Below are 26,725 nucleotides of genomic sequence, written 5' to 3'. Positions count from 1 at the left end.
TCAAAATGTATATAGAACATTTTGCTTTATTGTGTTATAGCTTTTTCCTCTTTTCCTTACTCTCTTTTTTACAGTATAGTGGTTTGGGCCTAGTTAAGGACTTCAGAAACCCATGTTTGAGTCCCTGCTCTACCACTGACTACCTGGGTGACCTTGAGCAAGTGGTGCCTCATTTTCCCCATCTGTAAAATGGGGCTAATAATTCACAAGGGTGTTGTGAGGATTAGTGCATTAAAGATTATGAAGTGTTTTGAAATCTACTGATGCAAGGCACTCTGTGAGACGTAGGTATTATATTCTTGTTTCTTTTTTCTGACAGTCATTTTGGAAAAACATTTTCATTTTTGAAAGCATTTTTTTTTTTAATTTTTATAAATACCAATATTTAGCTCCAAATTTTTATTTAGTTTTTTTTTAGGGTCTATTTTGCTAAAAGCAAACAACTTCAACATTTGTTCATCAAATTGCTTTTTTCAATTTCCAGCCAACTCAATTTATCTCAAAACTATTCGATGCAAGCAGACAGATTATCTGTTGTCAGGGCTCATTCCATGTGGGTAAGAGGAACTATACATGAATTCATTAGCCTGCTTAGGGTAGAAGATAACCACCGGTGAGGTGAAACGCAGACTTGCCCATCTCTGGAGTGGTTTCTTCCATACTCATGCCCCTGCAATGCAATCCTCACCACCAATCAGTGCTGTGCAGAGGTGTTGAATGTAGGGCAAGCTGACAAAGCATTTCTGCAGTGGCTGTGATGAGGCGTAGGTGGGGTGGAAAGCTAGCGCTCTGTCTGTCTGCGTTTATTTAAAGCATTATTTTGTTGAGAAAAGAAAAACAAAAATGTCCCACATTTCAAACGTCTGGCTGGTCTGAGCAGTCCCGGATGTTAGATGTTGCTGTCATTCCTGGAAGGAGTAAGTCTGTGGTCTGTCATTGTCACCACTGAAATCTCATTTGTGAAAACTACAGAAAATACAGACCTGCGAAGGATGCAGAGGTCAGGATGGGTTGCATGTACCTAACAACTGGTTAGTTTGAGGTTGGGTAAGTTAGTACCTGAAAAGAATTGAGGAGGAGATTTTCCAAAACACCTCAGGAATTTAGGAGCACAAATCGCACTGAAAGTCAATGAGACTTGTACTCCTGGATCCCTCAAGTGCTTTAGAGAAATCTCCTTTTGGACAACAAATAGGGACACATTTTTCATGATTTTTTCCCCAGCTCTAGCTATAGATCGGAAGGATTGTCTGATGGTTAGAATGCTAGCTAGAAGATGCAGGTTCAATACCCTGCAGTACCACAGACTTCCTGTGTGACCTCGGGCAAGTCAGTCTTTCTGTGCCTCAGCTTTCACTCTGTAAAATGGGGACAACAGCACCTCGAAAGATGTTGCAAGAAGACTGTAAGATTCTCCAAGACTATGTGAATGGGGGCGATACGTACTTCAGATCCATACTGTTACCAGCTGTTGTGGTTATCACCTTTGGGAGCCCTACCTACCACAAACAACACTCCAGCTGAGGCCCAACTATGCTGGTTAGATTTTCTGTGAGCAGCACTGTGCTGAAAACAGCTGCTGAAGCCAAGGAGCCAACTATGTTCAAGCCCCCAGAGTTGCTAACATCAGTGGCAATAGTGCAGACAAGGTTAGAGATAGAGCTAGTTGAGAAATTTCAAATTATTCTGATGAAAAAAGGACACATTTTTCATGAAAAGTATTCCCATTTTTCAACCAACTCGAGTTACAGAGTGGACAGAGAGGAGCGAGTTCCTTGTCAGAGGTTCAGTGGGTCAGGAGACCCCCGATTGAGACTTCACCTATGCAGACAAGACTTGAGAGTGCTGGGCTATCTAATGCAAATGACAGCAGGGGAAACTTCTGGCTGTGGACAATAACCCTGCAGCAAAGGCTGACTGCAGGGTTTGAGCCCAGGACCTTCCACACCAAAACACAGACTTCTGTCACTTCAACTGGCAGACTCAGTACACAAGGCGGATAGCTCCAGTTCTAGCTTCCTGAATTCCAGGCTAAGCCCCCCACAAGTTAAAGCTAGTCAGCAGCAGCAGCTTTAACACTTGCCACTGGCATTGGCCCTTACCCAGGCAGAGGATGTCCCAGGCATTCCACTCCTCCACCGTGCCTCTTCCCCAGGCCTGAGATAACAGCCTGATGGTCAGATGCATAGGGCCCAGCGATGCTGTAAATACACCAGCAGGTAGCTCTCCTCCAAAAATAGAACTCTCCACTGCACATTTGCAGGTGGATTATGCCTCTTCAGTATTGCAAAAGGGCTATAAAGAAGTTTGAGAATCTGCTCCTCACGCTGATAGGTGCCAACACTGTCAATAGCAGGCCATTATCAAAGGGCGTGTCTTCACTGCACAGTTAACCCAGTGATCGGTACCCGGGTCTGAGCACCGGGGTTAGCCTAGCCCAGCTGTGAGCGTCCTTACCTCAAAGCCCTGCCTGCACTGCTGTAGCCCTACTGTTTCTGCATTCTGTGTGTGCCTGTGGCCATATCCCATGGTTCTTTGTGCTGAGACACTCTAGGATGCTTTCCCAGTCAATTTCTGTCAACTGGAGAACTCGTCTGTCCTTCGGGGGAATTGTGGGAAGGATGTTGGAGAATGATCATCACTTGAGTGATTTAGCCTGCAAAATGACAGGTTTCAGAGTAACAGCCGTGTTAGTCTGTAGTCGCAAAAAGAAAAGGAGGACTTGTGGCACCTTAGAGACTAACCAATTTATTTGAGCATAAGCTTTCGTGAGCTACAGCTCACTTCATCGGATGCATACTGTGGAAAGTGTAGAAGATCTTTTTATATACACACAAAGCATGAAGATCTTCTTATATACATACAAAGCATATTACCAGCAGGAGAGTGGGGTGGGAGGAGGTATTTTTTCATGCTGTGTGTGTATATAAAAAGATCTTCTACACTTTCCACAGTATGCATCCGATGAAGTGAGCTGTAGCCACAAGTACTCCTTTTCTTTTTGCGAATACAGACTAACACGGCTGTTACTCTGAAACCTGTCATTATGCAAGGCACTGCATTTAGCCGTATGGAGTGGAAATCTATCAACTGCATGAAAAAATTTGTACAGATACAGACAGACATCATCTTCCTTTCCAAATGCAAACAGATGGACATCGTACCAAAAGGACTGAAGGTAAAAAATCCATTACAATCTACATACCACACAGACTATGCTGACAGCTTGTGCCACACGCTCTCAAAGAAACTGTGGAATCACCTGATCAACATCCTCTACAGCAAACAGGGAAAGATTAAGAATGAGCTCTCAAAAATGGATACTCTCATAAAAAACCAACCTTCCACGCAAACTTCCTCGTGGCTGGACTTTACTAAAACTAGACAGGCCATTTACAACACACACTTTGCTTCTCTACAAAAGAAAAAGGATACTAAACTTTCTAAACTACTACATGCCACAAGGGGCCACAGCAATGGTTCCCTCAACCCACCCAGCAATATTGTTAACCTATCCAACTATACTCTCAGCCCAGCAGAAGCAGCTGTCCTATCTCGGGGCCTCTCCTTCTGCCCCTCCACCCCCACGAACATGATACAGTTCTGTGGTGACCTAGAATCCTATTTTCGACGTTTCCGAATCAAGGAATATTTCCAACACACCTCTGAACAACATACTAATCCACAGAGACCTTCCTACCAACACTACAAAAAGAAGGATTCTAGGTGGACTCCTCCTGAAGGTCGAAACAGCAGACTGGACTTCTACATCGAGTGCTTCCGCCGACGTGCACGGGCTGAAATTGTGGAAAAGCAGCATCACTTGCCCCATAACCTCAGCCGTGCGGAACACAATGCCATCCACAGCCTCAGAAACAACTCTGAAATCATAATCAAAAAGGCTGACAAAGGAGGTGCTGTCGTCCTCATGAATAGGTCGGAATATGAACAAGAGGCTGCTCGGCAGCTCTCCAACACCACTTTCTACGAGCCATTACCCTCTGATCCCACTGAGAGTTACCAAAAGAAACTACAGCATACTACTCCCTGAAAAAGCACAAGATCAAATCCACACAGACACACCCCTAGAACCCCGACCTGGGATATTCTATCTACTACCCAAGATCCATAAACCTGGAAATCCTGGGCGCCCCATCATCTCAGGCATTGGCACCCTGACAGCAGGATTGTCTGGCTATGTAGACTCCCTCCTCAGGCCCTACACTACCAGCACTCCCAGCTACCTTCGAGACACCACTGACTTCCTGAGGAAACTACAATCCATCGGTGATCTTCCTGAAAACACCATCCTGGCCACTATGGATGTAGAAGCGCTCTACACCAACATTCCACACAAAGATGGACTACAAGGCATCAGGAACAGTATCCCCGATAATGTCACGGAAAACCTGGTGGCTGAACTTTGTGACTTTGTCCTCACCCATAACTGTTTCACATTTGGGGACAATGTATACCTTCAAATCAGCGGCACTGCTATGGGTACCCGCATGGCCCCACAGTATGCCAACATTTTTATGGCTGACTTAGAACAACGCTTCCTCAGCTCTTGTCCCCTAACGCCCCTACTCTACTTGTACTATATTGATGACATCATCATCATCTGGACCCATGGAAAAGAAGCCCTTGAGGAATTCCACCATGATTTCAACAATTTCCATCCCACCATCAACCTCAGCCTGGTCCAGTCCACACAAGAGATCCACTTCCTGGACACTACAGTGCTAATAAACGATGGTCACATAAACACCACCATATACCGGAAACCTACTGACCGCTATTCCTACCTACATGCCTCCAGCTTTCACCCTGACCACACCACATGATCCATCGTCTACAGCCAAGCTCTGCGATACAACCGCATTTGCTCCAACCCCTCGGACAGAGACAAACACCTACAAGATCTCTATCAAGCATTCTTACAACTACAATACCCACCTGCGGAAGTGAAGAAACAGATTGATAGAGCCAGAAGAGTTCCCAGAAGTCACCTACTACAGGACAGGCCTAACAAAGAAAATAACAGAACGCCACTAGCCGTCACCTTCAGCCCCCAACTAAAACCCCTCCAACGCATTATTAAGGATCTACAACCTATCCTGAAGGATGACCCAACACTCTCACAAATCTTGGGAGACAGGCCAGTCCTTTCCTACAGACAGCCCCCCAACCTGAAGCAAATACTCACCAGCAACCACATACCACACAACAGAACCACTAACCCAGGAACCTATCCTTGCAACAAAGCCCGTTGCCAACTGTGCCCACATATCTATTCAGGGGACACCATCACAGGGCCTAATAACATCAGCCACACTATCAGAGGCTCGTTCACCTGCACATCCACCAATGTGATATATGCCATCATGTGCCAGCAATGCCCCTCTGCCATGTACATTGGTCAAACTGGACAGTCTCTACGTAAAAGAATAAATGGACACAAATCAGATGTCAAGAATTATAACATTCATAAATCAGTCGGAGAACACTTCAATCTCTCTGGTCACGCAATCACAGACATGAAAGTTGCTATATTACAACAAAAAAACTTCAAATCCAGACTCCAGCAAGAAACTGTTGAATTGGAATTCATTTGCAAATTGGATACAATTAACTTAGGCTTGAATAGAGACTGGGAGTGGCTATGGCCCACCTTGATTATCATACACATTGTAAGGAGAGTGGTCACTTTAGATAAGCTATTACCAGCAGGAGAGTGGGTTTATGTTTGGGGGGGGGGGTGAGAAAACCTGGATTTGTGCTGGAAATGGCCCAACTTGATTATCATACACATTGTAAGGAGAGTGATCACTTTAGATAAGCTATTACCAGCAGTAGAGTGGGGTGGGAGGAGGTATTTTTTCACGTTTTGTGTGTATATAAAAAGATCTTCTACACTTTCCACAGTATGCATCCGATGAAGTGAGCTGTAGCTCACGAAAGCTTATGCTCAAATAAATTGGTTAGTCTCTAAGGTGCCACAAGTACTCCTTTTCTTTTAGCCTGCAAAGTGGGCAGATTCCCAGCCCAAGTTAAACCAGAGCCTGAGTAACTAACACTCCAGGCTCGAAAGCTAGCCCAGGTTTAAAATACCTCCAAAACCAACTCAGAGGTTCTTCAGTGCGGATGGTAGGAGGTGTTGGAATTATTATTATTTATTCAGGGCATTAGCACCACACTAATCTAATCATAAATTCCTCTATTAAATCCAAAGATCAAATGGTATTTATACAATTGCTCTAAGCATGCCTAACAAGCCTAAATAATATGCAATTTACTACATCCAAACAGTAACAAAACTTTTATAAGCATTTGATCAAGAGACATACAAACAGGCTAGCCACAGGGGTGCTTAGACCCATATTGGTCAGTGCCAATGTGGTCAGGCAGGTGTTAGCAATGACCCCTTTAAGTGTTTACTTTTTATACCCTTTAACAAAGTTGTGATGTCATTGCCTATTACCAACTTTAGCTAAAAACCCATCTCAGACAGTTCACCCTTATTTTCAGTCTTACGTTCGATAAGATTTACAACCTCCTTTCTCCCCTGGCCTTTTCTCTCTGTCTCTGCCTTTTTGCTGACCCACAGTTTTTGCTTTGCAGCTTGTGGGGTGGGAAGGACCATGTTGGCTCCCTCCCACCCGGCACTGGACACTGTCAGAAGACAGGATACTGGGCTAGATGGACCTTTGGTCTGACCCAGTATAGCCATTCTTATGTTCTAATCCAAGATGGTGACTGAATGGCTCAAGGGGCTGGTGATGGGCTTTAGCCCCTTTCCCCTTCAGGACATCCCAACTCTGGTCTACACTGGTCAACACTCCATTTACAAGCTGCAGAGATACCCATGTCACGCTCCCCAATGTATGACTCACACCAGGAGCACTTAACAGCTCACTCGGCCAGCATAATGAAATCTTAATCCAAGCCTCGTTAGTGGAGCTGGGTGGGAAACGGTTTTCACATCCCCACAAAAGTTTTCAAACACTCCATCCTTGACCTGACACACCTTTCCCAACAAAAGTTCAGTCTAAACTGAAACATTTCCACAAACAGTTTTAGTTTAAAGAAAAGGAGTACTTGTGGCACCTTAGAGACAAACAAATTTACTTGAGCATAAGCTTTCGTGAGCTACAGCTCACTTCATCGGATGCATTCAGTGGCAAATACAGTGGGGAAATTTATATACATAGAGAACATGAAACAATGGGTGTTACCATACACACTGTAACCAGAGTGATCACTTAAGGTGAGCTATTACCAGCAGGAGAGCGGGGCGGGGGGGGGGGGGAACCTTTTGTAGTGATAATCAAGGTGGGCCATTTCCAGCAGTTGACAAGAATGTCTGAGGAACGGGGGCGGGGAATATAAACATGGGGAAATAGTATTACTTTGTGTAATGACCCATCCACTCCCAGTCTCTATTCAAGCCTAAGTTAATTGTATCCAGTTTGCAAATTAATTCCAATTCAGCAGTCTCTCGCTGAAGTCTGTTTTTGAAGTTTTTTTGTTGAAGAATTGCCACTTTTAGGTCTGTAATCGAGTTACCAGAGAGATTGAAGTGTTCTCCAACTGATTTTTGAATGTTATAATTCTTGACGTCTGATTTGTGTCCATTTATTCTTTTACGTAGAGACTGTCCAGTTTGGCCAATGTCCATGGCAGAGGGGCATTGTTGGCACATGATGGCATATATCACATTGGTAGATGTGCAGGTGAACGAGCCTCTGATAGTGTGGCTGATGTGATTAGGCCCTATGATGGTGTCCCCTGAATAGATATGTGGACACAGTTGGCAATGGGCTTTGTTGCAAGGATAGGGTCCTGGGTTAGTGGTTCTGTTGTGTGGTGTGTGGTTGCTGGTGAGTATTTGTTTCAGGTTGGGGGGGCTGTCTGTAAGCAAGGACTGGCCTGTCTCCCAAGATCTGTGAGAGTGATGGGTCCTCCTTCAGGCTAGGTTGTAGATCCTTGATGATGCGTTGGAGAGGTTTTAGCTGGGGGCTGAAAGTGATGGCTAGTGGAACACTTCAATCTCTCTGGTCACTTGATTACAGACCTAAAAGTGGCAATTCTTCAACAAAAAAACTTCAAAAACAGACTCCAACGAAAGACTGCTGAATTGGAATTAATTTGCAAACTGGATACAATTAACTTAGGCTTGAATAGAGACTGGGAGTGGATGGGTCATTACACAAAGTAAAACTATTTCCCCATGTTTATTCCCCGCCCCCGTTCCTCAGACGTTCTTGTCAACTGCTGGAAATGGCTCACCTTGATTATCACTACAAAAGGTTCCCCCCCCCCGACACCTACCCCCCCCCCCGTTCTCCTGCTGGTAATAGCTCATCTTAAGTGATCACTCTCGTTACAGTGTGTATGGTAACACCCATTGTTTCATGTTCTCTGTGTATATAAATCTCCCCACTGTATTTTCCACTGAATGCATCCGATGAAGTGAGCTACAGCTCACGAAAGCTTATGCTCAAATAAATTTGTTCGTCTCTAAGGTGCCACAAGTACTTCTTTTCTTTTTGTGAATACAGATTAACATGGCTGCTACTCTGAAACCAGTTTTAGTTTAGTTGATCAACATTTTCTGACAAAAAAAGTTCCATGGAAAAATTCCCAACTGACTATTCCTGCCTGCTGCTCCTGTTGTACTCACTTGCTGAGTTCAGAAAGCTTCTTGGGTATTGCACATGTTTCTTCGGTAATACTGAACTCGACTTTTGATTGCCTGGATTATTTTGCTACCAGGAAGGATTTCTTTTCAATTCTATCCAAAAATCTCATACGGCCTCCATCACCATGAGAAACAGGTCTGTCTTTTCATTTCAGTATGCACCCAAAATGTTATCGAATACATGTAAATAAACGGATACTTTACCATCTAATGGCCATTTAGTGGTTTCATTCCAGTCTCCTGTGGCCAAACTTCCATGACCATAGTCGACGCTGTCTGAAGTAAAGAACTGAGGAGAGTTGGAGGCTGCATTATTCTCTTTAGCCTAGAAATGGTGCTTCCAGGATTGGGATGGGTAGATAGGAAAGCTTGCTCTGCCAGGGCTCATTCTGTGAATAAGGGACATCCATCTCCAGAACTGTCCATCCACCACCTTCTTTTGAAAATATAAATGACCACCACCATTTTTTTCAAAGACTTCAGTCTGTCCCTGATTTAAGCTCATGGGCTGGAATTATGACTGTGTGATTTTTGCCTCAGTTCACAGCATTGGCTTCCCTTCCAGTTCGGGTCCATGAGTTTCCTGTCAGCTTTGTAAAATGTCAGCAGCAGCAGCAGCGCTGCTAAACTTAAAAAGTGATAAAAAATCAATGATTAAAGACAAACAGAAAGGAAGGTTTGAGATTTTATTAATGTAGCAAAGGAGCAGATAACTATGACTCTGAGTCCCAGTTAAAAAAGGAAGATGGTCAGATACTATAATGATGAGTCACGATAGATAGGTAGATAGATAGATAGATAGAGCTATGTCATGTAATGCCAGTTGATGAGAGCTAGGCTGAGGAAATGTGATACATACTTTAGAAGCTGGATATGAGCGGAAAATCAAGGCCAAAATCTCAAGGGGGAATTTGGTGAGATCTCTGATATATATTTGAGTTTGCCTGAATAAAGAAGCTGGTTTCAGGTTGCCAACCCTCCAGGATTGTCTTGGAGTCTCCAGGAATTAATGATTAATCTTTAATTAAAGATTATGTCGTGATGAAACCTTCAGGAATGCTATCAACTGACATGCTCTACCCATACCATCTCACCACTGGCTGATTGCAAACTTTAGATAACACACAACAGCCTGGTGACCATGACAAAGGAAGGCCACTCCAGGCAGTTCCATCTTTTGGGGCTCCTCAGAATTTACTTGTGGCCTGGGTTGGAGGGGGAGGGCCTTTAGCTTTGGACCTAGCATCTCCTGGCAACTCCAATAGGTCCATCGTCTGGGGGTAGTACTGGGGTGGAATAGTCCCACGCACCGAAGGGATGTCCATGAGACTGGGTAGAAGAAGGCTGTTCCAGGTGGCAGGAGCTGTAGAAGAAGGAGATTTTCATGCCAAAGGAGGAAGGACTGTGTGAAGGGACAGGGAGAGTCAGTGTCAGGCAAGCAGAAGGAATAAGAAGTGGAAAGGAGAGAGGCAAAGGCCCCAACACTGAAATCTGGCCAAAGACTGTTCAGTCCAGCTTGGGTTGCGGGGAAGCACCAACATGGTTTCATGGTACCTGTGTGGCTCCCCAGTGTTGACGCTAACTGTGGACTGGTCAGGTCCTTGAAGGCTGCTCACTAGCTGCCTGTGACCCCACGGGCAATTTCAGTAGCTGCAGCTTGAAGGGTGGCTTACGAACTCCTATTATTATTATTTCTATTTCTGTAGCACTTAGGAGTCCAAGTCATGGATCAGGATCCCCTTGTGCTAGGTGCTGTACAAACACAGAACAAAAAAGATGGCCCCTGTCCCAAAGAGCTTCCAGTCTAAGTGTAAGATAAGAGACAACAGATGGATGCAGACAGACAGAGGAGTACAAGGAAGAAAAGTGACAATATTGATCAGCATGACAGGCTGTGGTCTCTGCACATCTGCAGCTCTGTGCCACAGGACATGGAATCATCTGAGGCCTGAATCCACTGGCTTAAGGGCTGCTTTACACCACTGGAGCACTGGCTTAGCTTTGTAAGATCCGCTGAGGTGGATGCAATTTGAAAAAAAGCAGAGCTATTTTGAATTGGACTCATTTGATGCTGGTGGTGATGAAATTATGTTCTTGACAGGGAGTCAACGACAGGTCTGTCTGCCATTCGGTTAGTTAGATTCCTGGCAACGAAAGCCAGTCAAATAGGTCATTGAAAATTTTGGCATTTGCTTTTAAATCAAATAATCGTTCACAGATAAATGGTCCTATTGCTCAGCCAACTCTCTCCAGGGAAATGGTCTCTTTAGAATGAAATAAGCCTTGGTACTGGTTCTGTTCAGGCTCAATCTACACACAGGTTTGCTCTAGTTTAACTAAAGGTGTGCTTTTGAATCAGTATAGTTAGACAAGTCCAAAACCCTGTGTGGATGCTCTTAATTACCTGGTTTATATCAATTTAGCTAAAGTTACTAAGTTGCTGGCTCGAGCTAAATTGAGAGGTTAAATTGAATTAAGAGTGTCCACACAGGCACTTGCACCAATTTATCTAAAATTATTTAAAAGCCAGTTTAACTCTGTGTTAAGACAAAGCCTTGGGCTGTTTATTCCAGCGCAGCAAATTAGCAGGGGTGGCAACCAAGAAAGGGCTTATCAGGAGGCAGAGAATTTAGGTCACCTTAAGTAACAATAACTGGTACACAGCATGCTGCTCGCTTCCCTCTCAGAGGGTTACTGTAACAAGGGAACTCATATCATGTGGGGAGCTGCCAGAGCGCCTTGGTGGGTTTACGTGCTCGCCACATGAAGGGCTTGGCAGTCATAAAGAAACTGCTCTGTTGTCGCAGCCAACCAGAGTTCGCTTTGCTTTGTAACTGAATGAGAAACGCTTCCCCTCTAGTCACATCAAAGTAGTGTCTTTTACTGGTGTGGCTAGACCCCACTCACACCCCCCACCCCCAGGGAGGAGAAACACACTGCAAACTAGACAAGGGCTAGGTTAGTCGCCCAGACCTACCTCGCCTCCAATTCGGAAGAATACGAGGGCTCCAAACCAGAAGTTTGGGTCACAGATTTGTAATAAGCTGGGAAAAAGACAGGGTTTATCTGCATGAAAAAGTTTCACCAGTCTGAATTGAAACTGATTTTGTTACAGTCTTATATGGACACGTTTTTGGTTTAAGAGTGGCTTCTCTCTCTCTCTCTCTCTCTCTCTCTCTCTCTTTTTGGCTTAACTTAAATCAATTGGGAAGAATTTTGGTTTAACTATTCCTAAACCAAAGATAGAGTATTAGCACAGGGATTTACACCAGTTTAAAAACTGATTTCATTTAAAACCGGTGCAACTTTCCCCATGTAAACAAGGAAACAGCTGGCGTAAACTGAAGTTACAGCTACATGAATTTACACCAGGGAAGACTCTAGCTCTCACTATGTCTAGGAAAAAGAATGACACTTTAAAATAGAAACCCTCAACAATCTAATCAAATAATAATAATTAATAATAATTAACAATAAATAGCAAGTCTTAATTACCAGATTATTTCCAGACTACAAATCGGAGTAAAAATGTTTCATTATTAAAGGAAAATGAGTCAGTGAAGAGTAGGATATGCTACTGCCCCACAGAAGATTCAGGGGGATCCCTTGCAAATTCCTGTAGGACATACAGTGATACATATGATAGCCCCAAGCTTGCAATCGGATCAACGTGACCCTTAAAACAATTTGGGTCTGACTGCAGGATCAGGACCCATGATTGTAACTGGCAGCTTCACACCCAGGGCCATGTGCTGAAATAAGCATCACACAAAGGAAATACTCCGAAAACACAAAGGTTTAGGGAGAACATAAGAGCAGATATACTGGGTCAGACCAAAGGTCCATCTAGCCCAGTATCCTGTCTTCTGAGAGTGGCCAATGCCAAGTGCCTCAGCGGGAATGAACAGAACAAGGCAATTATACAGTGATCATCTGTTTCTAGCAATTAGCGGTTTAAGACACCCACACCATGGGGTTGTATCCCTGATCATCTTAGCTAATAGCCATTAATGGACCTACCCGCCAAGAACTTATCTAATACTTTTTTTAACCCAGTTCTACTATTGGCCTTCACAACATCCTCTGGCAATGAGTTCCACAGGTTGATTGTGAATTGCATGAAGACATTCTTCCTTTTGTTTGTTTTAAACCTGCTGCCTATTAATTTCATTAGGTGACTCCTGGCTCTTGCATTATGTGAAGGAGTAAATAAGATTTCCTTATTCACTTTCCCCACCCCACTCATGATTTTATAGCCCTCTGTCATCTCTCCCCCTAGTCGTCGCTTTTCCAAGCTGAAGAGTCCCAGTCTTTTTAATCTCTCCTCATACAGAAGCTGTTCCATACCCCGAATCAATGTTTAATTTTTGCCAGGGTGTGGCAGGCCTGAACCCCAGCACCTCTAGGCTTGGCAGTACATAGCCCCGGCACCTCTGGGCTTGCTGCATCAGTTATGAAAGTAAAAAAAAAATTGCTTGAGGCCCAGCACCTCTCTGATTACAAATTAAGCACTGACCCTAATCATTTTTGTTGCCCTTCGCGGTACCTTTTCCAATTCTCGTATACATATTTTTTGAGATGGGATAACCAGAACTGCATGCACTATTCAAGCTGTGGGCCTATTGTGGATTTATATCGGGGCATTATGATATTTGCTGTCTTATTATCTATCCCTTTCCTAATGGTTCCTAACATTTGGGTAGCTTGTTTGACGGCTGTTGAATATTGAGTGGACATTTTCAGAGAACTATCCACAATGACTCCAAGATCCCTTTCTTGAGTGGCAGTAGCTAATTTAGACCCCATCATTTTGTATGTACTGCTGGGATTATGTTTTCTAATTTGCATTACTTTGCACTTATACACATTGAATTTCATCTGCCCTTTTGTTCCTGTAGCGAAGCTCCAACTCCCTGGCGGGGCGCCTCCTACTGATCGGCCTGGGAATTAGCTCTCTAGTGTAGGGAGCGCCCTCTGCAGGCTCCTCACCTGCCACTGGCCCCGTGTCCCTCCTGGACCCCAGTGCCCCTTACCTTGGGGTTCTGCCCCAGCAGTACCCCCTCATTCTGGGTCTCCCCTCCCAGGGGACCCCCAACCCTCTAAACCCCCCTTGCCTCAGTGGCTACTGCCAGTCATCATCTAGCCCCCACTCACTGGGGCATACTGCAGTGTAATGGCCACTCATCACTGGCAAAGGGTAGGACCTGCTGCCTTTGCCTACCTCTGGGCTGGCCCTCTGCAGCCCCAGTACCTTTGTAGGCCTTCACCAAGGCCTGCAGCCTGGGATTTTAACGAGGCTAGAGCGAGCGAGCTAGCTAGCTAGCTCGCTCCCCACCCTTCCCCAGCACGGCTCCACCTCGGGTACCTTACCCCCAGGCAGCTAGCCCTTCCCAGTCCAGGGCTAGCATGAGACTCCTCCAGCTTCTGGCCCACAGCCCTCTTATAAGGGCCAGCTGTGGCCTGATTGAGGCATGGCCGCAGCTGTGGCTGCTTCCCCCAATCAGGCTAGCTGTTCCCAGCCTCAGCCCTTTCCAGGGCTGCTTTTACTATTGGCTCCCCCAGGCAGCCATCTCCCAGGGCGGTTTTAACCCCTTCAGGGCTGGAGCAGGGTGACCACCCCACTACAGTTCCCCAGTCACCTAGTTTTGTGAGATCCCTTTGTAACTCTTCACAGTCTGCTTTGGACTTATCTGTCTTAAATAATTGTATATCATCTGCTAACTTTGAAACCTCACCATTTACCCATTTTTCCAGATCATTTATGAATATGTTGAACAGTGCTGTTCCCAGAACAGATCCCTGGGGGTCACCGCTATTTACCTCTCTCCATTCTGAGAACTGACCATTCATTCCTACCCTTTGTTTCCTGTCTTTTAACCAATTGCTGATCCATGACAGGACCTTCCCCATTATCCCATGACTGCTTACTTTGCTTAACAGCCTTTGGTGAGGGACCTTGTGAAAGGCTTTCTAAAAGTGCAAGTTACACTATATCCATCAGCTCACCTTTGTCCACATGTTTGTTGACCCCCTCCAAGAATTATAATAGATTGGTGAGGTCTGATTTCCCATGTTGACTCTTCCCCAACAAATCATGTTCATCTATAAGTCTGGTAATTCTCTTCATTACTATAGTTTCAACCAATTTGCCCAGTGCTGAAGTCAGGCTTACCAGCCTGTAGTTGCCGGGATCACCTCTGGAGCCTTTTTTAAAATTTGGTATCATATTAGCTATCCTCCATCATCTGGTACAGAGGCTGATTTAAGCAATATGATACATACCACAGTCAGTAGTTCTGCAGTTTCATATTTGAATTCCCTCAGACATCCTGAGTGAGTACCGCCGGGACCTGTGACTTATTACTGTTTAATTTATCAATTTATTCCAAAACCTTAAGGAGGAAGGTTTAGCATATTTTTTGGACAAGGTGCATAAAATGTGCCTCTTTATTCATAACATTACTGCAATTCATGTAATAAGTAACAATTGCAGGCGTGAATGGCTGTGAGTCTCGCAGCACAAAGGTGTGACGGAAGCATCTGTAGGCACAGTAGCTTGCTAAACATAGCAGGCTGAAAAAGTGAGTGAGGTCGTTTTTATTGGACTAACTGCTGTTGGTGGAAGGGACAAGCTTCCAAGCTACACAGAGCTCTTCTTCAGGTCTGGGAAGGTAACCAGTGTCTGAACTAACTACAAGGTGGGACAGACTGTTAAGCATAAAGAGGTTCACAAAGGCTGTCGGAGACTGCTTAAACTGAAGTGGGCAATAAAGGGTTAGATGGTTAAGCATAAGGGGTTCACATGCTGCAGGGACCTCCCCTACCTTCTCTTTCTCATATCCTGGGACCAACACAGCTACAACACTAAAAACTGCAGGGTAACCATGGTAGCACCAGCACAAGCTGCGGCTCAGGCTAGCCTCCCAAGTACATGCCCAGGGCTCCAGGAGGGATCATAGCGGGGCGGCTAGTGCATGCCACTGTGACTTCACTGCTATCTTTAGCGAGCTAGTGAGATCAAAGCTAGCGGGGGTATGTCCTCACCTGCTGCAGTCACACCTCCCAATTGCAGCGTGGACATACCCTTACACCTCAAACCACCCAGTTTATCTCATGTCAGTCCTGAGCCAAAGCCACCATTGTAGTCAGCAGGAGTCATTTCACTGACCTCAAGGGGCTTTGGATCAAGGCCTTCGACCTTTCGGATTGTGGCTTTTAAAAATCAAGGGGCGTCATGCAGAGGGTCAATTTATCCTATTTCTACTCAGCCATGGCCCTGGCAAGAGGAGATGAAAAAATAAAGACGCTTAAACTGTAAATTTGCCCAGAGAATAGGAATATTGGAGTGACCACACAAGATCAGACCAATGGTCCATCTACCCATGATCCTGTCTCCGACAGAGGCCAGAATATCCTGTAGCAGTGAGTTTGGTGGGTCTTGTGTTGAAGAGGGCACAATGGGAGTTTCTCTCTCTCTCTCTTTCTCTCGTAGTACACCCCAAGCCAGCATACCTGCCTGTACTCTCAGAAGGCAAGCATGCTGCACACTTTGACATGGCTAGTAAGCAGCTGCCAGGACACCTAAGTCACAAGCTGGTAGCCTGGAAAATAAGGGGCTAATACGGTGATACCGGAGGAGGGAGGGGCACTACAAGTATAATTAAATTTGACAAGAAGAGGGGGGCGAAAGAGGGAACTCCATCGGCATGTGGAGCTAGGGGTTAGGAGAAGAAGGGGTTTCGATCAGCGTATAGAACAGTAGTTGGGGAAGAGGGGAGGAATCATTTTGGCGTATAGGGATAGCCTGACTGGTGTGAAGGGCTTCGGAAAATGCTTGCTTGTTTAGCCTGTTGAAACTAAAAGCAAGGCCAAAAGCCAAATTATTATTGTTTAGTCTCTACCCTATTTACTTCACATTCTCCTCACATCAGTGTAATATTGAACACAGCTTCTGACAAGGTGAGAGGCAGTGTCGTTCAGAGTGCGAGGGCACTGAACTGGATTCACAAGACCTAGGGTCTATTCCCACCTCTGCCACTGACCTCCTGTGTGACCTTGGGCAAGTCTCTGGGCCTCTCTTTTCCATCCCATCATTTTCATGCATTACCTATTTAGACCGTAATTTCAGGGCAGGGATTGTCTCTTACTATGTGTATGTACAACATCTAGCACCACGGGGCCCTGGTTTTAGTTGGGATCTATAGGTCCCTACTGGAATACTAACAACTTTTAGTTGCCTGATTTCTTTCCCTGCCAGGAAAATAACATTTTTTAAAAGAAAGAAAACAGTAGCAAACAGGAACCTGTCCTTGTCTTTATTGAATAAATACAAATAAACAGATACAACGTCCTTATACTCTGAGCACTTACAGGGCCATAAATATAGTCATATAAATAGATCATATAAATAGAAATATAAACATGTAACAGTTCTTTGCCATTTCTCCCGGAGTTTTTCATTTATGTCATATTTATTGCTAAACTCCAGCAGAAGCCAGTGGGTCCACTTCTCTCACTTAATCACAGGAGTTACAACAGGATAAAACCAGTGTAAATGAGATCAGAATCAAGCCCAAAGTCTCTTAGTCAGAGCTACACTAGAAACAGTTGCTGGAATAGCAAAGTCAATTAGAGGTGGGATTTGCGGGGGGGGGGGGGGGTGTCAATATTTCTATAAGAAAAAGCCCTAGTATAGATGCAGTTATATCAGCATAAAGATGCATTTGCCAGTATAGTTTATTTCCCTCGCTGAACCAGTATAAGCCATACTGGCAAAAGCACTCAGAGGGCGTCCTGGCAAACTCTTCCTAGTGTAGAGCTAGTCTTACATCGATTTTCAGTTTTCTATGTCAGATACAGACATGTACACACACAAAATGATTTGGGAACATAGCTGTGCTCTCTCACAAATCAGAATTTACATCTCCTGCTTCCCTTCCTTTTGTATGTTGCTTGTCTTCTTAGACTTCAAGCTCTTCAGGGCATGGTCCATTTCTACTTTTATGTCAGTACAGCACCTAGCACAAAGGGGTCCATGATCAGAGCCTGGAGGCCCTACCATAATGTAAATATTAATTAATAACACTAATAATCAGCACTGGAAAAAATCCCCACCCCCACCCCCAATTCTGTATTGAAATTCAGGTTAAATTTCATGAGGATCTGACAGGTCAGAGGAATCACGAATTTGTTACACATGTCATTTGTTACATTGGCTAGCTGTCCATGTGTCTTCCTTGTCATGACCCTCTTAGGACTGATGATGGAGAACAGGCACAGCGCAGGTACAGCCTACGGTGATGAGCTGCTTCTCCAGCCGGTAGGTGTGCTGGCAGCCTCTCTGCTCCCGTCGGAGAACAAGGATCTCCTGCTGGATGGGGACGGAGTTCATGCTGTAGTCCTCCTGCCCCAAGGCGTTCACGCAGCTGTAATGGCGGCACTTGGCCTCGGCGATCACTTCGGGGAACCGGTTGGGATCCTTGGTCATGCTGTGAATCAAGACACAAAGAGAATGAATTCTGTGAAATTGCTATTCCTCGGAGGACAATGCAGAGCGGCAGGGTCTGAGTCTCCTCCATGAATCACTCAACAGATCAGTGTTTATTCTCACCCAATAACCTATTTCCAAATGGGGTGACCAGACAGCAAGTGTGAAAAATCAGGGTGAGGGTGAGGGGCATTAGGCCCCTATATAAGGCAAAGCCTCAAATATCGGGACTGTCCCTATACAATTGGGACAACTGGTCACCCTATTTCCAAATGAGGTCCGTGAAGGATGTTTCTGGAGAAGCATAGAGATGATGCACTTAGGAACCACACAGTATACAATCTTGGGGCTAATTCATGAGCCTAAGCTTGTGATCAATTTTTAGCCTGAAGCAAACAGATTGATAGGCCTTGTAATTTTATTCTACTTAATAAACAGATGCTATTCTTAGTCTGGACATGGCTATGCTTACTGTAAATTTGCCCAGAGAATAAGAATATTGGAGTGACCACACAAGATCAGACCAATGGTCCATCTAGCCCATGATCCTGTCTCCAACAGAGGCTAGAATATCCTGTAACAGTGAGTTTCCTAGGTTCATTATGCACTGTGCAAAAGGTACCTCCTTCTATTCATTTTATATTTTTATCCTTTTCCCCCCTTACATGCCTACTGATCCGCATTAGGAGACACGGTAAAAGGAGTCCCCCTGTGTTATTTAGTTTAGAGTGATTTCCTAGAAATGGCTGAAAATTTAGGAGAGTGTTTTTAATTCCTCTGTACCAGATAAATGCAGCAGTGCTCTGGCTGAGGACACCTAGTGGAGTTCCATGGCAAATTCACCCAATACCCTTTGCAAATGCTGGAAGCACACAACGACCTTCTTGTTCACAATGGGAACATGCAGATAATTGTGCAGTGCAGCGTGGCCAGTGCATTTCCAGCCAATGGGATGTGCATGTTACCTGTAATCCCAAGGAGATATAGACCGGTTCCTGACATCATGAGCCATTCTGATAGCATGACTGGGGCTGCTGATGTGTATGTTGACTTTCACACTTAGAGGGAATCTGGAATTCTTTTGGGTCGGGCAGTCGTCACTCATTTTCTCATTAGTGCCTCCTTCCTTGTTGGGTACAGTCCGTACAGCCCTCCCATGGGCTGGTTTAGCCGAGAGCACCAGGATCAGCACCAGCAGCAGTGTCCTGAACTGAAAGAGAGAAACATCTTTCTTGATTCTATTCAGATCAGAGTTTGGAATTGACGAGGGCATCAAACAGCTCCAGGGACACCTCACTCGGGAATCTCTTGTGAAGGAAGAGCAAAGCACAAGCGGTGAACAGTGATTTAGAGTGAAGGCCAATTCATCCATCCCGGGGAATCAGCGCTGGATTATGGTTACCATTCACCCGCAACTCTAGCTCAGCTGGGTATAACATACTGGCCAGCACAGCAGTAGAGGCTTATGCTGCTTCCAATGGAAGACAATTCAAAGGTGGACAGAGCCCAGAGTTTTCAAGAAAATCTTTGTTTATGGTTATCTTTGTCTTTAAAATAAATATTTGCACTCAGCAGAGATGCCTCTTCTAAGAACTATGACAGGTCCTGCTCTTGGGGGTTGATTATTATCAAGCTAGGATGCACAAGGCTGGATATGGAAGAGAAGCAGCTAGATGCTCCGCACCTCTGCAAAATTGAGCCACTTAGGAGCCTAAATATGGATTTAGGTGCCTAACTTTAGACACCCACATTTGAACATTTTGGCTACAGTGACTTGCCCAAAGCCAGCGCTGGCAGAAACAGAACCCAGGATGCTTGACTCCCTAGCTTGATCCAGAAGGCCACAGCTGCCCACTTGCATTGTCCCAGTCTCTTTTACACTTCTCCCTTTCCCCTACTCCCTTTTACTGCATCTGGTTAGAGTACTTTTCAATGCAAAGTCCAGTCCATTTTCCCTGGTCTCTCTGTGCATGCAGGGGGCTCCAGGGACACAGCCAAACATTGGAAATGCTGGGGAGGAGGGCACAGTGAAATCCAGCAAGGGGGGAGGCAGACACCATCACAAGGAGCAAAGCTAAGGACAAACAACAGAATCAGATGGTGGCGCTCTAAGCAGGGTAAAGGCAAAGGAGCAAATCCAAGCCAATGAGAGACAGACCAGCCAAAGAAAATCTCTGTCCCTGGTAAGCAGAAAAGTAGGATCAGAGAAAGCCAGCTCCACAGCGGTTGGATTTGGATCCAGGACTGGATCGTTCCTATCCGATAGTTTCCCAAAGTCCAGGGGTATTCAGATCAGGGGGATTTTCTGCAGATCCATGTCTACACATGGCCCAGGACATGAAGTGAGCACTGGGTGAACAGGTTTGGATGAGATTCGAGGCTGAAGATTCAGGCGATCAAATCGCTCCTGGGAAGGTTATATCACACGCGGGCACCTGAGGAATGCTGCGCGTTCTCTCTTGGCTGAAGCTTTCAAAAAGGGGAGTACAGTGCTAAGCTTTCAAACCCACACTGTGGGACCTGGTTCTCCAAAGTGTCCCAGCAATCAGGGAGGGCCTAATTTAGATGCTCAAGGTTAAGCTAAGCTTCAGAGAGGCCAAAGTATGCTCCACACCTCTCTACCCCAGCACATCAGCTCTAACTGGCAAGTAGCATCCCCAGCTCTGTCAAGCCCAGGCCTCCCTACAGCCCTGCCCCAGCCTGCAGGATTCCTGACCTGCAATCATCCCTGCTAGGCTACATCTTTGGCCGTGGTGCTGCTCTGCCAAAGTCCCTCCGTCCTCAAACAGCCCCTGCAAGTCCTGAGGCCTCCTGCACTGCTCTGCCAAAGAAACTGAGCCCGGAGCTGGAGGAACTACCCCCTTCTTTTCCAGCCCCCAGCCTGCCTTTGGCAGAGTTGGCAATCGTGCCAGCTGGGTCCTGCGGTTTTGTGGCACACACAAAGACAGCCCTGCCATCCCAAAGCACTCGGCAATCACGGGTCAGGCCCCGACAATCATGAGATTTTTAAAAAAATAATAATGATTATTATTGGCTGCTTTTGATTTGGCTTCTGGTTTGGGGGGCGGTTGGGGTGCACTCGTGTCATGTGCTCAAGCTTTGCTGTGCTAGACACTCCCTTTTTCTTTGGAGTAAAAGCTGAGACTCTGACGCACCAAAACAGCGAACATTGCAAGAGTGTTGCTGCCATCACGGGCTGTGGAAGGGGGAAACCCAGACACATTCCTGTTGAAGACAGGATTCAAACCCACATTCGTCAAAGGTTACAGCCGGGTGGCGGGGCAACACACCATCCGGGCAGGTGCCAAGGACTAAACGTGCCCGGCAACCCAGCAGGGGGACAGTCACAGCTGAGCGGCTTTGGCGGCACTGCAGGAAGAGGTGCCTGCCTCGCTGAAGCTTTGCGTAGCTCCATCAGGCTCGCATTGACTCCCCTGGCTATGCAGCCCTTTTGAAAAATCAGTGGATAAGGGCACTGAGCTGAAAGTCAGGGTTCAGTTCTCAGCTCTGACACTGACCTGCTTTGTGTCCCTGGGCAAATCGCCTTCCTTTCAGCTTCTCTTTCCCCACCCAGCCTTTGTCTGCTTAGATTGTAAGCTGGTCGAGGCAGGGGCTCATAGACTTTAAGGCTAGTAGAGACCACCATGATCATCTAAGTCTGACCTGCTGCACATTGCAGGCCACGGAACCTCATCCACCCACTGCTGGAATAGACCCCTAACCTCTGGCTGAGTTACTGAAATCCTCAAATCATGGTTTAAAGATTTCAAGTTACAGAGAATCCACCATTTACACTAGCTTAAACTTGCAAGTGACCCAGGCCCCATGCTGCAGAGAAAGGGGAAAATAACTGAGGGTCTCCTCCAATCTGACCAAGGAGAAAATTCCTTCCTGACCCCAAATATGGGGGTTAATTTGATCCCGAGCATGCGGGCAAGATCCATCAGCCAGACACCTGGGAAAGAATTCTCTGTAGTCACTCAGAGCCCTTCCCATCTAGTGTCCCAATACTGTCTCTGTCGATGAACTTATACAGTGCCACTCCCAATCCGGACCAGTAAGTGGCACTGTCATTACAACTAAATAACAATATTGCACAGTCCTGTCCCCCTCGGAAGGGCTCCTTTCAAAACAGGCTTGGGGTAGGTTATTGAAACAGTGAAGGGCAGCTTGCACTGCTTGTGCTGTAGCCCCTATCTGGTGGAGAAATGGCAGAGGTAAGTCCCCAGGGCTGTCAACCCAGCACTTCTCACCAGCCCTAAATCCACTTGAGAAAGCTTTAAAGAAAATCCCAAACTCGTCCCACTGCCCGAGGGCTTAATCATGCTGCCTGTGAGTAGCTCCCACTGCAGGCAAGAGGAGTCACTCATACGCACCGCTGGCATAAGTGGGCCCTTGGTAGGGTTACCAGATAGCAACTGTGAAAAAACGGGACAGGGGGCTGGGGGCAATAGGCGCCTATATAAGAAAAAGTCCCCAAAAACGGGACTGTCCCTTTAAATATGGGACGGATGGTCACCCTCGCCCTTGGTGTCCAAAGGAGTGAGATTTGTGGCCACCTGGGTTAAATAAAAGTACTCACCAGTGAGGGGTGTCTTGCAAAAGCCATGGCCATCTCTCTTCCGCTGCAGAGCTGGACTGTCTGAAGCAGTAGGTGAGTATCCTTCCGCAGGAGGTCTTTCACTGCGAATATATCTATCAGCCAGCTACAGCTCCTTTTTATAAGGGTTTTCAATCACTCCCATCATTTCCATTGCAGCGAAGATGTGGCTTCTCCACCCTTCCTTGCGGTTCTGGGTCAGAAGGAGCTGACATTTGACGTTTTCTATGCCACATCCTCAAGCTGTCACAGGGGGGGAGGCAGAAAGGAAAATACACGTGATGAACCGACTACCCAGATATCAGAATCCCAGACCAAATGCTCAGATGCAGATAAAGTGATAAATAAGAGATAAAATAGCCCGAAAGAGATGTAGACTGGTGCCATCCGTTTTTGCACTTGTGTTGTCAGCATTTTTTTCTTTCTTCATATTAGTCAGTTCTCTCTCCATGCGTCCGCCACAGACACACACGCACCTATGTAGACAGACCTATATACTGCCTACAAAAATCTACATACAAGAACATTAAGATCACAAAGTCAAGCACTCAAAAGTTAGATTGCTGGTGCCACTTTAATTAAGTGCCCATGTACCTGAGCATGAGAGTACAGTCTTTAACTACATGATCACCTGCTAGTTCCTCTACCGGTCCCCTGCCTCATTCTGTGCCCAGGCTGGACAGTGCATGGGGAAGCAGGCTACAAGACAAGAAAGGCTGTTCCCTTGTGGTTAAAGGCACTGGGGACTAGGTTATATTCCTGACTCATTTCTGAGACGAGAAGAAAGTATTTTGTTTTGCCCATGATAAAAAAATTCCTTTGGAAAGCTCTTGGACCCCTATATTTTGGGGCAAGGACTTGAAACTTGTCAGGGGGTGTGCCTTTCGGTGTTCCCATGAAAATCCTCCCAAATTTGGCCAAATTATAAGCCTTTGAAAAACCCCAATTCCCACATGCTCAGTAGAGACTTCTCAGCGCTGAGCCATTAAAATCTCTGAAGATTCTGTCCTCACTGTGCATGTTGGAGCCTCTCTCAGGTCCTAGTACCCTTGACCAGACTGCGCGTCCCCACAAAGTGATTAAGTATGGTCCTTCCAGTTCAGGGCTACATGGGACAAGCTGGACTTTCCCTATAATGGCTGCTCAGGACCAATGTGGGGCCGGGCACCAGAACTGAGAGCAGGGACCCTGCCTCTCCTATGTTCTCAGTGACTTCTCTGTTGGCAACCAGGCAGCGTGGAAGAGGAAGTCACCTGGTTCAAATGCAGAGGGGACAAGAGCTGGACCTAGGAGGGGAAGGTGTAGGAAGGAGATTGGGACAAGAAGCTGGGGTGGAGGAAGACTGGGATTGGTGGCTAGTGTGAGGGAGAGAAGGAAAGTGGGATTGGGTGTTGGGAGGAGAGTGGGATTGACTGGGCAAGGAGACTGGGACTGGAAGCTGGGGATGGAAATGTGGGATACTGGGAGCTAGTGGGGGGGACACTGAAATTGGAGGAGGTGCCATTGTAGAGTCTGGAACTGGGAACCAGTGGGGTGCAGAGAAAGAGGTGGGAGAGGAGAGACAGATCTGACAAGGAGCCAGAGTGCAAAGGGAGAACTGGGACTGGCTGGGCAAAAAGACTGGGACAAGGCACCAGGGGAGGTGGAAACACCACGATTGGACAAGAAGCCTGGGTAGGGAGACTGGGAGCTGATGGGCAACATGGGTGGGTGGTGACTGGAGGCCAAGGGGGAGAAAGATGGATTGGGAGGGCAGGGAACTGGGACTGGCAGGGCAAGGAGCCAGGAGTGTGTCGTGGGAACGGGGAATGGTTGGGCAAGGAGACTGGATAGGGAGAAAGACTGGAACTTGCTGGGCAAGGAACTTGTACAACCTTAATTCACCCCCTTGTGCATACATATTATGATACAGTTTTTAGTTACATGGTCACATAGTACTCTTTTTCCCAGGACCTCTGCCTCATTCAGTGCTCAGGATGGACCTGCTCTGGGGATGAATCAGGACTGTGCAGTGAAGGAGACATCTCTGCAGGGCCCCATCCTCCTTTGTTGCAGAAGCTGGAAGGTGTGCAGTGAATAAGGCAGCAGACTGCAGGAAGAGAAAGGATGGTCTCATGATTAAGGCAGTTAAATGCTGTCCTGGAGAACTGCAGTCTATCCCTTCCTCTGCCAGAGTTCCTGTGTGGTGCTGGGCAAGTCACTTAAACCAAACTTTTCACAGGTGGTTACTAACTGCGTGTGTCTGGGTACCTGCCTTGAGACCCTGCAGTCTGATTTGCAGAAGTGCTGAGCACGCATAGCTGCAATGGGACCTGTGTTTTGACCATGTAGAGGGCTATACAATGATAAGTACCCTGAAAAATGAGGTTCCCTAAGCACCTTTCAAACTGGGCACTCAAAATGTATGGCTGCTTTTGACCTTAAGCTCCCTGTGCTTCAGTTCCCCATCTATCAAATGAGGATAATACCAGCCCTTCATCTCAGAGCGGGGATTGTAAAAACATGTGAATTGATGTTTGTGTGAGCACTCCGATACTATTGTGATGATTAGAGAAGCGCGGGAGGCACTCAGTGATTCAGTCTTCTGGGCAGGGTTCACACTGAACAATGAGGAGAAATCGAAATATTGAATGATTCATCTATCCTCACATGGAATGAGGCAGGAGTCTGTGGGGCAAAATAGTATGTGATCACATAATTAAAGTCTTTTTCATAATGTACATGCACAAGGGGACCATACTGAGTTTGTACAAGCAACCGTAACTCTTGTATTTCCTACTTTCTGAGTGCTTGATTTGGCAACCTTAAATAATGTTGTTGTTGTTGTTGATCTCAGGAGGGTTTTGCTTCTAATTCATATTTAGGAGATGCATGAATATTGCAAAAAATCCAAAACACATACTTGAAAATTTGTTAGAATAAAGCATGTGCATCCTCTTTGACTCTATGATCGGGTATACGATCCCTCAGGGGCTGGGGATGGTCAGGGGGATGACCAAGAAAGCCTTGTAAATTTCCCTTTATGCATACATTGTGCTTGAGAGGGCATTTGCCCTGGGTTAGTGTTTCTGGGCAAGGGTTCTGAATGGGCCTGGGGCCCCTGCATTGGAAGGTCACGCCATGCATAGAGGGCAGCATGGAGGATCCTAGTAAAGAAGCCCTCAAGACTGCCATCCTTGGCAAAAAGAAAAGGAGTACTTGTGGCTACAGCTCACTTCATCGAAAGCTTATGCTCAAATAAATTGGTTAGTCTCTAAGGTGCCACAAGTACTCCTTTTCTTTTTGCGAATACAGAACTAACACGGCTGTTACTCTGAAACCTCTCCTTACAGTGTGTACGATAATCAAGTTGGGCCATTTCCAGCACAAATCCAGGTTTTCTCCCCCCCCCCCCCCCACAAACCCACTCTCCTGTTGGTAATAGCTTATCTAAAGTGATCAGTCTCCTTACAATGTGTATGATAATCAAGATTATCCTTGGATCATTATAGTAAACAGAACCATTCAACTCCATTCAGCATACACCTATTGTGTTGTGAGCTCCCCCGGCTGGATCCTCATTCACTCCTGGACAGAGCTCATTACAGGATGAGACGCTTGGGCCCATTTTTTGCAAGCACTCATCTTAGCATTGCTGTACATGCTTTTATTAAACACAGTGTAAAGGATCACAGCATGTGAAGTACTAAAAAGCAATGCTTATGTACCTGCCATTAACTCCACATGCGATGGGCTGGCAGCACTGAAAATACACAGAGAAATGTGGTCAAGGAACCCTGGATTTGGATCACTGGTTTTGAATTTATGGTGGTTTCCCAGATTTGAAATGAAAGCTCAAAAAAACCCCAACCCCTCAAAAGAAGTGGGAAAGTGACAGACTGTCATGCCGTGAAACGGCAACAGACACCAGGCTGCCTATCTCGGGGTTTCATCCCAG

General features: G+C 46.0%; 1 protein-coding gene across 1 annotated transcript; it reads right to left on the bottom strand.

Moving 5' to 3' along the window:
- Positions 1-17,951: 17,951 nt before the first annotated feature.
- On the bottom strand, positions 17,952-22,797 carry LOC141983757 (interleukin-17F-like). Its single transcript, XM_074946776.1, has 3 exons — positions 22,771-22,797; positions 19,154-19,398; positions 17,952-18,189 (listed from the first exon to the last, which is right to left on the bottom strand). The coding sequence occupies exons 1-3, from the start codon at positions 22,795-22,797 to the stop codon at positions 17,952-17,954; spliced, it is 510 nt and encodes a 169-aa protein (XP_074802877.1).
- Positions 22,798-26,725: the final 3,928 nt, after the last annotated feature.

The sequence above is a fragment of the Natator depressus genome, chromosome 3 (genome assembly GCF_965152275.1).
Source record: "Natator depressus isolate rNatDep1 chromosome 3, rNatDep2.hap1, whole genome shotgun sequence".
NCBI classification, from domain to species: domain Eukaryota; kingdom Metazoa; phylum Chordata; order Testudines; family Cheloniidae; genus Natator; species Natator depressus.
Note: the sequence above shows the minus strand (reverse complement) of the source record. Positions and strands in the feature narration are given on the sequence as shown.